This window comes from Thunnus albacares, chromosome 20 (genome assembly GCF_914725855.1).
Source record: "Thunnus albacares chromosome 20, fThuAlb1.1, whole genome shotgun sequence".
NCBI lineage: Eukaryota > Metazoa > Chordata > Actinopteri > Scombriformes > Scombridae > Thunnus > Thunnus albacares.
In genome coordinates this window covers 17,338,143-17,352,940 of record NC_058125.1, presented here as the reverse complement: position 1 = coordinate 17,352,940, position 14,798 = coordinate 17,338,143, and the positions used below count along the sequence as shown (strand labels likewise).

Below are 14,798 nucleotides of genomic sequence, written 5' to 3'. Positions count from 1 at the left end.
CGTGGCTCTAGTGATGACAGTGTTGGTCATTTTGTCCACCACTTTGGTCTAGACTAACATGAAAGTTTGCACTGGCATTCATGTTTCCCAGACGATAAATCCTAATGACTTTGGGTGATCCTTTGACTTTTCCTCTAGTGTCACCATGGTTGACATATTTGGTTTTTTTTTTAGAGAAATGTCCCAACAACTATTGGATGGATTGCCATGATATTTTGTACAGAAAGTCATGTTCCCTTTTTAGATTAATTGTTAACTTTTCATCTTTTGGTTTATGACCAAATACCTGCAAAACTAATGACTGTAGTTAGCTGTACTTTGGGTTTAATGCTAATTAGATGCTAAACTAAGATTGTAAACATGGTTAACATTATACCTGAACATAAACATGTTAGCATTGTCATTGCAGACGTGATAATAACATTGCTAGATATCACTAAGGTTATAAGTGAGAAAATATGGTTCTTTGTGATTTAGGTGAACTGACCCTTTGAGCTGTGGCTTTCTTGCTAATTAAAGGAGCTGATCCACCTTCAGCCTCTGGATAACTTTATGTTTTGTGATTCCCCACAGATCCAAATAATTATTACCACAGACGCAATGAAGTCATAACAACTGATGACTTGGACTTTAGACATCACAGCTATAAAGAAATGAGGCAGGTGAGTCACAGCGAGGAGATAACAGCCTACTTACTGAGGCCAGCTCCTATTTCTTATTCAGCAAAGACATCAGAGCACAAAGCAATAAAACATCTTGAGTAACTGCGAGCCAGTACCAGACAAGTTGTGTCCTTTGCAAGAACAAAGTGTGTAACAGCAACAAATGAACAGAGAGCTGCCAGCTACATGAAAATGCATAAAGCATCTCCTGGGTTGTGTCATTACTTATTCATATACTTGTCATGAACAGTAGCCTATTTGTACCAAGAGGGAGGACAGCTGTATTTGTCACTGTGTGCACTGTGATTGAGTGGTTGGGAAGGTACAAGTGCTGTGAATCGCAATCTTCTATAATGTAGCAGCTCCCCGTTTCAAAACAGTGTCCTACACGTGTCCTAAACTGCTGTTATGACCCAGATTGAGACTTATTCCAATTAATGCTCGGGCTGTATGGCTCTTTTTTTCTGCTGTGACAGCTTGAAATGCTACTCCAGGAATATCAAAGTCAATTAAATGGACTGTTTTTCTTTTCTTTTTCTTGTCTTTGAGGCTAATGTGTGTCACACAGGGTGTCCAGCCTCAATAGGCCTTCACAAAGAAAGGAGGGACTATTTTTAAAACTCAGCTTCTAAAGCTTTTTCACCCTTGACATTTCTTTTCTCCATGCAGGTACCTGTACCATATCTCTCCCTCTTTCATGGCAGTTTAAATAGTGTGGCGCCAGAACCTCAAAGTAAAAAATTGCCCATTGTGGCTCCTCAAATAAAGTACATGCCCCATGAGAGGGGTGCAAAAAATATCTCTAATATTATTCAAGGACATCACAGCTGATCATAACGCTGTAGCCTTGGGAATACTGATATTGCCAGAATGTGGACAGTTGAGAGTTGTTACAGAGTAGATGGACGGCGTATTACCTTGGCATTAACCCAGCACATCCTTGCCAAGAAGCATTTATTTAACGACAGCAGTAGTTTAAATACATTACCTGCCCCAGCCTTGTTAATTATATATCAATAATGAAAAATATATTCCTCCAAGTGGTGATGAAGTGGCAGGTTGTGTATGTAAAAAGACTCACAACCTTTAAAACAGAAAGTTCTACATTGATTCTGGTAAATACAATCCAGGTATATTTATCAAGGGAACGCTGTGCTTTTATTAAACTGGAAGAGCAGAGCAAGAATTTTACCACTGACTTTTGTTCTTTTGTTTTATTAATAAAAACAGCCATTGGTTTAATGATTTACTTGGTTAGAAAAGTAAAGATTCAACCCAGACTTAATTAAAACCCCATCACTCCTAATGACTGCTGCAGCAGCTGGAAGAGCGAGTAAACAGATTTTTGAAATGAATGTGGTTGCTTTACTTAACAGCTTGTTAGTCTATTTCCCGTTGCACTTCTGTGTGTCTCCGCTCATACCCATATGGGTAAATGATTGTTGCTATTTTAATCAGCTCCTCTACAAGCCTGTCTTCATAATTACTGTGACTGCTTCTCACACAGCCCCCCTCACTGGCAGAGTGTTATTAAATAAGGTCTGTGACACAGCACTGGCAATATTGTTTTTGAAATTTCTAATAACATTGTGATATTTTTGTTCAGTTTTGAGGCTATAAGGCAGTACTTAAAGTAACAAAATCACAATGTAAAAATGCCAGTTTGAAAGAATCGATAGAAAAACGTTTTTAAAACCCCTGAAAATATGGTTTCAAATCTTTTCAAAATGATATCAGTACATTAAATATTAATAAATGTAACTAGATGTACAACAATCATAATTAAAGTTTGGAGGAAAAATTGTTTAACACACAAAAACCCATCTAATGTGCATCTATTTGGTTGACATTAGCTTGGCAAAATAGGCAAACAACCCCACAACAGTCATCATATTTGATTCAGATGTTGATGTCAGTCATGATTGACATCACTGTTTCCAGCTTAATCCCACTAACCTCAATCCAATAAGAAAAGCACAGACAAAACAGAAAATGCAGTAAATTATAAATTTGAAATACCAAAAACTGTTTAACTTTGCCAGAAAAGAAAATGTTTTTCCTTTGCTCTTAGTAAGAAGCTGATTGAGAAAATAGGTTTTCAGGGTTTTAAAGAAGAAGAATGGACCTTTTCAGAGAACTAAATTCATTATTTAATTCATTTTACAATCAATCAATCAATTTATTATTACTAACCAGCATTTCTACCTTGTAGCTGATCCAGGTGAAGTTCCTGGATACACTTTGAGCGTAACATTTCATTATTGCCCTTGAAGACAAAACAAGCTCAACTCAAGGTCCACTTACCACTCATGCCAGAGCTTTCAGCAGAGGGAGTTTGCTCACTTGTAATGACCCTGTAGATATTCAAACTTTCCATCCCTTTTATGAGCACTTTTATGACCGCTGGTTCATGTTGGCATAAATGTTGAGCTTGACAGTTCAAGTTCAGATTGTTTTATTTGAACTGTCAAGCTCAAATTTTAAGCCAACACGGAAGAAAAGTCATAAAAGTACTCAGAATAATGGAAAGTTTACACATCTACATTTCTATGACAGCTGAGCAAACCCTGTGAGATATGGTCAAAAGCACCAGAGCAAGCAAGGAATTGAATCTTGAGTTGAGACTGTTTTGTCGATTTATCAACTGGTAGTTTAATCAGGGACTATTTATTGAATTTTATGTTAAGTGTTACCGTTATGGGTGTAATAAAAAAAAAAAGTATTTTCCTTTGAAATATGAAGTTGCAAAACATTTCCCAGATAGCAAAATTGCTGTGGTCCAGATCCGGCCCACACCCAACACTTTCATCCGGCCCACATACCGCATGGAATGATGCACATGGGCGGTCCACTCCTGTTTCCCAGATCTGGGCCACGAGCAAGCCATATGTCAGTGAAGAACAAACCAGATAAACCAGAAATGGCCCACATCCAGAATACACATAACTGAAAGCACCGCATCTTTTCCAAAAAAAAGGCCCACATTTGATTTGGGATATTTGGGCCATATTTGCTATTTTACATGTGGGCCATTTCTGGCTCACATCCATTTTGTCTGGGCCAGAAGAAGGCCAGCAGTGCCAAATCATTGCCCAAAGTGGCCCACTTCCATATGCTATCTGGGCTAAAGTACCTCTAAATTGTAGTGAATGAATAAATTAAAATGTTGCTTTCTACCTCTACAAGTAACTCATTTGAACCCCAAGGGTGATGCGATGTGCCAGACTAATGTCAGATATTTTAGATTTTTTTTTATAATCAATCAAGAACTGATGCTTTATTACTTTCTTTTCACAGCTAATGAAGGTGGTAAATGAAATGTGCCCCAACATCACCCGGATCTACAACATAGGAAAGAGCCAGAGTGGCCTCAAGCTGTATGCCATAGAGATTTCTGATAACCCAGGAGAGCATGAAGTTGGTGAGTATATTTAAGGGAACAGTGTGCTTTAAAGCAACAGGATGTGATTGCTCAAATTTGATGTACAATAACAACAACACTAGAGACATCACACAGTGTTCCTCAGTGTGATTTCCTCCATGTGGCTCTAGTTGCAGTGATTGCATATTTATTTATTTATTTTTGGCTCTCTCCGTCTACATTTTCCTCATCTCTCCCTTCGTACGAACCTTTTGACCAGGTGAACCAGAGTTCCGTTACACAGCAGGTTCCCATGGTAACGAGGTGCTGGGACGAGAGCTGCTCCTCCTGCTGATGCAGTTCATGTGTCTGGAGTATCTGTCTGGCAACCAGCGCATACGTCACCTGGTGGAGGAGACCAGAATCCATCTCTTGCCATCCGTCAACCCCGATGGGTACGAGAAAGCCTTTGAAGTGGTAGGTCTGCAAGACGGCCATTAGTGACCTCATATCACGCACTGGCCTCTGGTGAAAATAGCACCATGTCTGTTTGACAGGTGTGTCTTCTCCTGATAAGAGCTCATGTGATGCAGGTGCATGAGGAAAAATTGGTTTGAATGATATGGTGGGATACATAAAATTGTATCTTTGTGAACAAGGTATGGGATCTAGAAATAAACAGTGGAGAAACAAGTGGACACAGGCTGCCTGTTCTGCTGAAAAATACCACGGAAACACATGTTGTTGGGGATGTTCTTAAATCAGCTGCAGGCCTGCCAGATTAAAGGCCCAGTGTTAATAAAACAAACAGATGAAGACAAGAAAGGGAGATCAAAAGCAAGTCTGATAGAGCTTGGCCTCTGTACAGCCAATGACATCATGTCATTTGGTGACCTGGTGTGTGAGGACATTGTATGAACCGTAACACTCTTTTTCATGCAGGCGTCGCCCTTGTAATGGGACTCCCTAACAACTAATAGCCTTTTTCCATTGGCATTTTGGCAGCACCGAGTCAAACCATGCTGCATTGATTTGTGTTTCCATTACCACTTTAACACGCCGAGTTGTGCCAAGTTGCACCCAAGATGGTTCATCTCCAAAGTTGGGTCGAAATGCACCCAACCCACCTCCAAGCGGGTGGTGGTGACATCAGATGGGACAAGCCGGCTAAATTCCAGTTTAGCCCTCTGCTAACTTCAATGGGATATAATGATTCATGATGTGGCTCTTCTAGACTTTCCAAATGTTATTGGACAGAATGGATCAATTGTGATAGTGAAACGAATCATTGCGCACGGGTTGTGACGCTCAAAAACTGTATCCACCATTTTACAGCCACTCCTTTGACCACTAGTCACAGTCTGGCGCACTTCCTGGGGACTTGAGTAAACAATGCTAAAGAGGGCGCTGCTTTTAAACATCAACAACTCAAGACAAGTGTGTCATCAGTTCAAGACACACCTTCAAGCGGGTAGCCCTGTTGTAATGGAGATTAAAATCCCTGCCGCACGGTGCTGACATGTCGAGTAAACAGATTCAAACCAAGTCAAGTCAAGCCAGCACGTCTATGGAAAAGCCCCATAATTTCCATGTGTCTTTGAACTGAAAACTGCTTGTATATTCACAGTTAATAAAGATGAGCTTATTCAACAGTATGAGGCCTCTAAAAGGGCAGCAAATGCTTCTTCTCAACCAGTTTTTTCAGCTCCTCAAATAACAACTGTGTAATCATATTTTGCCATAGCTGATGCAATGATTAAACTAGAGCATGTAATTGATATTTACACTAAATCAAATGATCCAGTGTAATGGGAAAGGGCACTAGTAATGTCTAACCCCAGCCTGGATCCAGACCACTAAATTGCTGCCTACAACTCCGGTTTGTTTAGTGATTCATATGAATGAATGAAGTGAAACAGAATGATAATTCAGTCTAATTATCAGTTAAATCCACTCAGAATGAATGCCCAACTCTGTATCTCTACACACATTTTAGCAGCTTTTAGCCTCTTTTATTGTTTGGGATCCCTAGCTGCACATAGCCTATGTGGTTGAGTTGGCTGTCACTTAACCTTCATATAAAACCATGGCAGACTGTACATTACCTTGAAGGAAGTAACACCTGCATACATACGTTGTTCTGATTAAATTTTGTGGCTTGGAGTAAGTGTGCAGGAGATACTTTTTCATTGATGCTGCTTTCTAATAGCCTTGCACCTACGTGATGTGCATATAATTACTCTCCTTCAGACTGTATGCAACGTATGAGACTGTACAAGACGAACTACAGGTAAAGTCCTGCCCACTCTGCACCTTTCCTTGACCTGCTGCTACTGCTGGACCTCATATAAAATGAAGAAAACTCAGTGCTTACACCTAAAGCCCCTAGAAGTATTTGCAATCATAGAACTATAGTTGCCATTCATAACTATCATTGTCTCTGAATTTCCTTCAAATTTTGTTTCTTTCTTCTTTTCACCAAGGGTTCAGAGCTCAGTGGCTGGTCTCTGGGGCGCTGGAGCAACGATGGAATAGACATTCACCATAACTTCCCCGATCTGAACTCCATACTGTGGGAAGCTGAGGCCAAGAAATGGATCCCTCGCAAAATGTTAAACCACCATGTGCCCATACCAGAGTGGTACCAGTCCAAAAACGCCTCAGTGAGTCTTAACTGACTCTGTTTAATGGTCAGTGTGGTAGCAATGTTGTATTTTAAACTCACATAATGGGCAAATTTCAGCAGCCTCAAAGGTAACTGCATACAAGTGCATCATTTGTGCCTATTATCTGCATGGTGCAACTTCTGAGACATTTAAACTTAAGCATTCATTTTTAATCTTAGAATTTGGTGTTATAGATCACTTCAAAGTCCTACTCACAGTTTTCACTGCTTACAGCATCAAATTTGATCTACCATATGCTGCATCTTTCTTCCATCCGTCTCTTCAAAAGGGTAAAACAGCCTCGTGGGCGTATCAGCACTGTCTATTTTGGGAGGAGCGGATGCATTTGCTATTTGTGACGAAGAGGCTGAGAGCTAAAATATACCCAGTGATCTATAAAAAGCTCATCCTCACCAGTGTTTTGACGTTACTGCAAGCCACGAGTGAGTCACACAGAGCCTCCAGAATAGCTGCTGCAGCTGCAGAGTTGGGATCCCCATCTGTGCTCAGGAAGCTGTGAAAACTGTCCTCGCTCGCCTCACTGACTGGCCCAACCAGTGCTCAGAGATAGGAGGTCTGGTTTAATTATAAGGGGCAACTTTTATCAATTTCCTGATTGTAACATGCAAATACAAGTCACTGGATGATAGGTGGCTTGCTGCCTCTTATTGAAAATAAAAAAATGAAAATAAATAGTAGTGAAATTAGTTTACAGCATGGGAATGTGTGAACAGCCCTTTAGATATCTCTTAAGAGCATATTGCAGTGAAAGTGTTTTCAGCATGAGTTAATTTAGCAATCCCGCTACTGAGGTGATTGCATGAATTACATTAAACTCCCCTCTCCTGTGCCCCCTACTGTAGGTTGCCATGGAGACGCGGGCTCTGATAACATGGATGGAGAAGATGCCCTTTGTACTGGGCAGTAACATCCAGGGAGGGGAACTGGTGGTGACCTTCCCGTACGACAAAACTCGCTCCCAAGGGGTGACCAGGGAGCCGACGCCCACCCCGGATGACCACGTCTTCCGTTGGCTGGCCTTCTCGTACGCCTCCACCCACCGCCTGATGACTGATGCCAACCGAAGGGTCTGCCACACAGAAGACTTTGCCAAGGAGGATGGCACCATCAACGGGGCGTCCTGGCACACAGCGGCTGGCAGTTAGTGTCCATAGCTGCCCGAGTGTTTTCTCGCTGATCCTGACACTGTCTTATGCAGGATTTCTCAGCTCTGAGCCTTTGAGCTTTAGCTTTGTTTAGCACCCGTGAGCAGATCTGCATATTCAGAGTTAAACCCCTTTGGCTCTTTCAAAGCTTCTAGGTTTTAGCTTGAAGCATCTTGTTAGAATTCAAAAGCAAACAAATAAAAAAAAAAAAAAAAAGGCAAAAGTGGAAGCGCTTCAATTTCCATTTCACTCTCAATTATTGCCACAGATGTCTGGGCAAAATGCTAACCTGAGTCGATGCTGGCCTACAGATACAGTATGTCTCTCTTTCTTGGCAGGTATGAATGATTTCAGCTATTTGCACACCAACTGCTTTGAGTTGTCGATGTATGTGGGCTGTGACAAATTCCCTCATGAGAGTGAACTGCCTGAAGAGTGGGAGAACAATCGCGAGTCTCTTCTTGTCTTCATGGAGCAGGTACAAAAGCAAAGCAGCCCCCGCAACTCACACAAACAAACGAGACAACCCATGCCGTGCAGACAAGACACATAAACACATGCTTTTTTTCTATTATAGGAATATATTAGTTCCTATTTGACTCTTAATTTGTTCCTGTTGTTCTTTTGACTTCGGTATTTACTTAAAAGTGTTCTAACTGAGGAATTTTAACTGTGAAACATTTAAATAGACTTCTTAACATTTGCAGTAAAAGCCAATAGGAAATTGTCTTGAAGCAATTATTGGCTACAACTTAATTCAGGCATCCTGTGAAAGAAAAAAACTAAAGGCCAAGCTGAACTTGAGCACCTTCCCAAATTTGAGATAGTCTGACCCCACAAAATCAAAACTAATGGTGCATTCAGGTGCTCCTAATTATCTTGTGAACTCAAATTTGAGCCCTCATAGTGCAGAGAAATTGAGTAGTAGATGTTCAATGACACCTTAGCAGATTTTTTTTGTAAAATTTACTTCAAAACATGATGGACACCTGGCAAAATGTGTATCAGTTTAATAGCAAATATGTCTATATAATTTCCATTTTCTGTAACCCCTTGTGATTAACACCAAATCATGGCTGATAATACAAATAGATAAAAATACAAAATGACACATGTACTATCTATTTTATTTTATATTTACCAGTAATTGTTGACGACATAAAGACTTTCCTGAATCCTGAGTGTGGATTATGGGATACTGAGGGCTGCAAAGGTTGTGCCCTCCAAATTTAGGCAAAATAAGGCTGCACATCCAGCCTCACTTTGAGAAGACTTTAAGTTTTGACAAGCTTGTCAGCCTGTTATGATGTATTCAGTTTAGAAATGTTGACTTCAGAGGATGTGGCCCGATGTTCGGATGTACCTTCTTTAAATATTGATGGTAGAAGGAAGATATTACAACACACTTAAAAGTTCTGTTAAACTGAATATCATACATTATGCATCATATCATCACATCATGGAATATACAATGTATTAAAATATGCAGTAGATGCTGATGGGGTAAACTTCAGGCAGGATTTTTCACATTATTGCATGGGTCATGCTTTTCATATGCAGGTGCATCGTGGGATCAAAGGTGTAGTGAGGGATCTGCAAGGCCGCGGAATAGCAAACGCCATCGTCTCTGTGGAGGGAATCAGCCATGATATTCGCACAGGTACAGTACCATATGTCACCTGGTATTTATGTATAATTTAAACCATTAATTGTTCATTTGAGGTAGCAACATAAACAAAATAAACATGTTCACTTCAAAAATCTGTTCAGTTTAAGTTTGTCTGGACACAAACAGATGTCTGTTTTCCAGCATGTGAATATTTTCCCCTCCATCTCTGAGATTTTATGTGAGTAAGCTGAGATTTAGCAATCAAAGCAGCAGAAGCTACCTCAGGGCTGTGACTCGACTGTCTGTACACTTGAGCTGATATTCCTCAGGAATGAGTCACTGTTACAGTGAGTTAGCATTCCAGTGTAAGAAGGAATAGAAAGCCTAAACAAAAGCAGCTGATGTATTTCACTACAGCCGCAGGTACGAGTCTCAGTCAATTCACAGTCATAGCCAGCTTCTCCAAGACCTTCTGCTCTGAATTTTACTATCGATTGTGCGTCCTCAAGGCAATCTCTGCTGATGCCTAAAAAATGCAGCCTTCAAAGCCAAAGCAGTTTTTTACTTAGAGCGTGAAATCGAATGTCCAAAAGGACATTAGCCATTATTATTCCTGGAACTAAGTATAAGTCACCGCTTCCTCTCAGAAATCTTGCTACTCTCAGTTGCAGTCAGTAAAGATTTAAGGCTTTTTATTTTCAAAATGGTACCTTTTCAGCTGACTTGAGTTTGCTTTGGAACTGTATGAACCTTCAAAAACATTTGTGAAGGAATTGTCCTCTCACTAATGAAACAACCACAGTCACCGAGATGACAGCAGTGCTACTGATATCTGATCAATATCTGAGCGACGTTTTGCCAGACTCAGAATTAAGTAGCTCATTAGCATTTTATATTAAAGCCTTTTCAGGAAACAATTAGATCCCCTCCTGCCATCCGAACCTAAGTTATGTGAGCACAGATGTCCGTGTGTTACTGTTTGGATCGGCTGCAGATCAGCAGCAGAGACAGACCTGCCATCATACTTTATTTGTCTCAGTGGGCGTTCAGACGTGTCAGGTGGGTGTCTGTATGACGGGAACGAAGCAACGCTGTCATTTTGTGAGTGACTCAAAGGCTGAAAATACACCACAAGCGCATTTTCCCAGATCACATAAAGGCAGCGATCAGTGGGGAGAGACCAAGAAAATGTAACATGACAAAGCAGAGCTATTTTTAAAAATCTAAATGGGAATACAGAGCACTACCTTTTTCAGAAGTAGAACACAAAGAACTCTCTAACTTTGTGATGCTTGCTTTTTGCCACTGCTTAGTAGGCTGTTTAGATACAGCTTTCTAGGACAAAATTTGCATATTGCTGCTGATGCACAAATAACGAGTAACTTCAATTATGCTTGTTGTGATTTAGCCTAAATTGAACATTTACATGGTCTTTTATTGGTACAACCCACAAGGGAGAAAAATCCATAGAAAGATGTTTCACCTGAGAGAAAATACAAATAGTTTAACCAATTATTCAATTATTTTTGGTTTATATTTACTGTACACTGACAACAGAAAATAAAAAAAACATGCTCATTGTACATATATTCTCTCTGTAATATAAGTAAACAGGAAAACTTTACTTCCTACAGAATAAATCCCCATCTGGATCACAGTTCATTAATTACCCATAAACTCTATCTCCTGAGATATTAGAGAGATTTAACATTTAGGTTTAGCATTTACATAACATTAAATAAATCTACAAGAAAAGATAAATATGACAATCTGGTTTTATGTTATATGTGTGAAAAAAATAGGTGGGAAAGCATAAATTCACAGTTGAGTACAGCAGCTAAAGAAAAAATGGGGTTTTTTTGGAAATATGGTTTCTGTTTACGTTCAGTATTACTCAAGCATTTAATACATTTCATCCCATTTGATTCCTCATAAAACATCTGGAAAGACATTTTTTAAGTACACTTACATGTGCGGCCTTGTTTGCATGAGAGCAAACCAACGGGGACGTACATGTGAAAGCATTGTTCCATAAACAGTGCTGCTAGTGGTCAAACATTCCTCAGGGTACCTTTAACAGCATCAAGGAAATCACATTTTTGCTGTCTTCCAGCTGACCTAACTTATCACCTTGCTGCTATGTGATATTCAAGGTGAGTCAGTACATCGTGACATCACTGTTGTGGCTGATTACAGGTGCAACAAAGCTGACTACAACCAACAACACCTGTCAGTGATGTCTCACAGAGGGCAGTGAAACATTGCTTTTCAGCCTAGTGTTGAATAACTCTTTTAGGTCACTGTGGAGTCATTAAACCCAGTCGTATTCATGTCTGTATCGGGATTGTTACAGATGTATTTTACAGGACCTGAAAAAATGAAGTGTTTCTTGTGAGGAGGAAGATGAGAACAAGGTTTTACTGTGTTTTTTACTGTGTGAACTCAATCAATCTGAATCAAACTGAATCCATTACAAATTTCATGCTTGACTAGTATTACTTCTACAAGAGGAAACTGAATTAGTTTAACAGTCCACTCTGGGTATAATATAAGTTATTTTTCAGTTTATATATTGGACTTTGTGCTTAGATCACTGTAACATTACATTAAGATGTGATAGGATTAGTATTAGTGGATTAAAGATTTACATTAACCGTAGCCTCTATGGCTGGTACACAGAAAGCACAGGCAGCCCGTTATTTTTAAATCAGTCCCACCATTTTCAGTTTTTACCATCCGTTTGTGCTACTGAAGATGTTTAATGCTATTGCCATGGCTATCTGCCAAAAACATGACTTAAAAAAGATCTGATTTCTTTTTTATGTTATCAGGGGACTCAATGTGGCAAAAATTGTGATGTTAGTTTGAGCATGGAACACTTTCCTTCCATTGGTGCCACATAAAACCTAACCACAAAAGTGCAAAATATTTATTAGCCGTTTTGTGTTTGTGTGTGTTATCAGCTGCTGATGGTGATTACTGGCGCTTGCTGAACCCCGGAGAGTACAAAGTAACAGCCAGGGCTGAGGGCTACAGCCTTACCAGTAGGAAGTGCGAGGTGGGCTACGAGATGGGCGCCACCAGGTGCGACTTTACCATCGGCCGCACCAACCTGTCACGCATCAAAGAAATAATGGAAAAATTCAACAAGCAGCCCATCAAATTGCCCCTCAGGCAGCTCCAAGCTCGCAGGTCCAGAGCAAGACGTCTGGGAACATAATGACTGTACAAGGAAGCTGGAGGAAGAATTAAAAACAAACATCTGCTCTCATCAGACTGGGTTGAACTCCAAGCCTGGGTTTGGACCTCTGTCAGATTCCTTCATAGTGCTGTCAGTGGAATGGCTGTTTGGAGAAAATGTGGATTAATTTAAACGGGATGATTTATTTGTTTTGTTTTGTTTCATCCCAAGACATAAGCTCTGTGTTCACTGTCATCTCAACCTTTTTATTTTTAATATCCACTGTAAACGTTTAAGTTTTTAATTCCATCAAAGGCTAAGTTTATGTTTATGACCACTCTTTTTCAATGTATATGAATATTACCATTATTCCTTTGATATCAACTATAAATATTGATATTGCAGAATTAAAGAATTTTGTCAGAACATTATTTTTGTAAATAAAAGAAAACTGAAATACAGTGTTGGGGTAACAGTAATGTATTACTTTTAGCAGTAACAAAGTAATATAATGTGTTACTATAAGGATTTTGGTAATATTATTACAGTTATTATGTCAAGTAACGTGTTACCACCTGAAATTAAGTGTGTATTTGTTTTTAAAGAATTCATTCCCACTGCGCACCGTTCCACCACCAGAAAAAAATATAATAAGAATTTCAAGATGTCGAACTTCGACGGCTGAGATGGCTGCAGGCTCTGCGTTTTCGAGATGGGTATACTCTCACTACTTTCAGTTTATCAAAGAAAAGAACATAACAGTCAAGTGCAATCTATGTCAAGGCTGCTATGAAACAACATTACACTCTTCCATTTTATATTGCCTAGTCATCATCTGACTGTGGTTATTTTGGTGAAAATAATGCAAAAGTAGCAAGTTACTCTACACAGACAATAGTATATTGTAAAGTAACTTATTACTTTCAGATGAAAGTAACTAGTAATATATAAGATATTACATTTTGAAAGTAACTTGCCCAACACTGCTGAAATAGAAATCACACATGAGGAAACGTACGTGTCTTAGCATCTACTTTCAGCTACTGTGAGAAATGGCCATGACTGTCATTATGTACATACTTATTAACTTATGTAACACAGTTATGTAAACCATTACAAAAGCTTTATTACCTGCACTTCTACAATTTTCAATTCTTGTGGACTCAGTGACTTTTTGTGTGTCATTGATTAGTTTTTTTTATACACGTTGCTCTTGGCAAGTTATTAAATAAAGACTATGTTTGCACAAATTACTTGAATTTCTTCAACTGCTCTTGTGGAATCGTGTGGATTTTACTCACAGTAAGCACTCTGGGAACCAATCAACCGATCAATTAACTAATTTTTATTTTTATTCAGTAAATGCAGTTCAAAAGTGTCGGTAACACTTTGTTTGATGGGTCTGGAATTTTCAAATAATAAAAGAACTACATAATTTGGTACTAATTATAGGGAAAATAGTCCCTAAAGAGTCTTTTAATCAGTGCACAGCCCGTCAGCCAAACTGAAAAGCATAAATGTTAGACATTTTCATCTACAGGCAATAATAATAATAATTACTATAATAATACAGGAAATTACAGACCGTAAAATAATCTGCTACCGTGAAAATATTCGGAAATTACACACCACATTGGTGGACTCAGGGGAAGTCCACCAATGTCTTTGTGTCCCCCCCCCCCCAATTTAGTTACCAAAGCTCATTTGTAACATTATGAAATGACAACATGTATATAGTGCAAGTGTAAAAAAAAGACTCTTCTTTCATGATTTCATTTTTTAAGGCCACGGGGAGGCTGCAACTTACCCTAGCATCCGTTGGGTGGAAGGCACCCTGGATAAGTCATCATGTCTGCACAGTGCTAACACATATTGACAAGCACTTATCCTCGAATCCACAGGCAGTTTAGAGTTTTTTTGCAGGGGTAACTCCACACTGAAAGGATCAGGAATTAAAGCAAGGTCATAACTTGATAAAGAAAGTCAAAGCATTTGCAGTAGCAGGTGATTTACTTGTTGGTTATTTGTATGATTAATTAAAAAAAAAGAGTCTGATTTTATATTCACTCTTGCTTGATTGAACATCCCTGATGGAAAATAAGCTCCATTTCATTTCCATAACTCAGCTGTAATCACTGTGGTTAATTTTAAGC

General features: G+C 39.3%; 1 protein-coding gene across 1 annotated transcript in view; it reads left to right on the top strand.

Annotated features, from left to right (window-relative positions):
• Nucleotides 1–13,884, top strand: part of cpxm2 (carboxypeptidase X (M14 family), member 2) — a 31,556-nt gene extending 17,672 nt beyond the window's left edge. The window contains exons 7-14 of the mRNA XM_044338560.1: nt 574–662; nt 3,960–4,083; nt 4,304–4,500; nt 6,507–6,686; nt 7,553–7,850; nt 8,194–8,333; nt 9,416–9,515; nt 12,428–13,884. Of these exons, the coding sequence (XP_044194495.1) occupies nt 574–662; nt 3,960–4,083; nt 4,304–4,500; nt 6,507–6,686; nt 7,553–7,850; nt 8,194–8,333; nt 9,416–9,515; nt 12,428–12,684 (1,385 nt within the window). The 3' untranslated portion in view covers nt 12,685–13,884. The remainder of the gene's footprint in view (nt 1–573; nt 663–3,959; nt 4,084–4,303; nt 4,501–6,506; nt 6,687–7,552; nt 7,851–8,193; nt 8,334–9,415; nt 9,516–12,427) is intronic.
• Nucleotides 13,885–14,798: the final 914 nt, after the last annotated feature.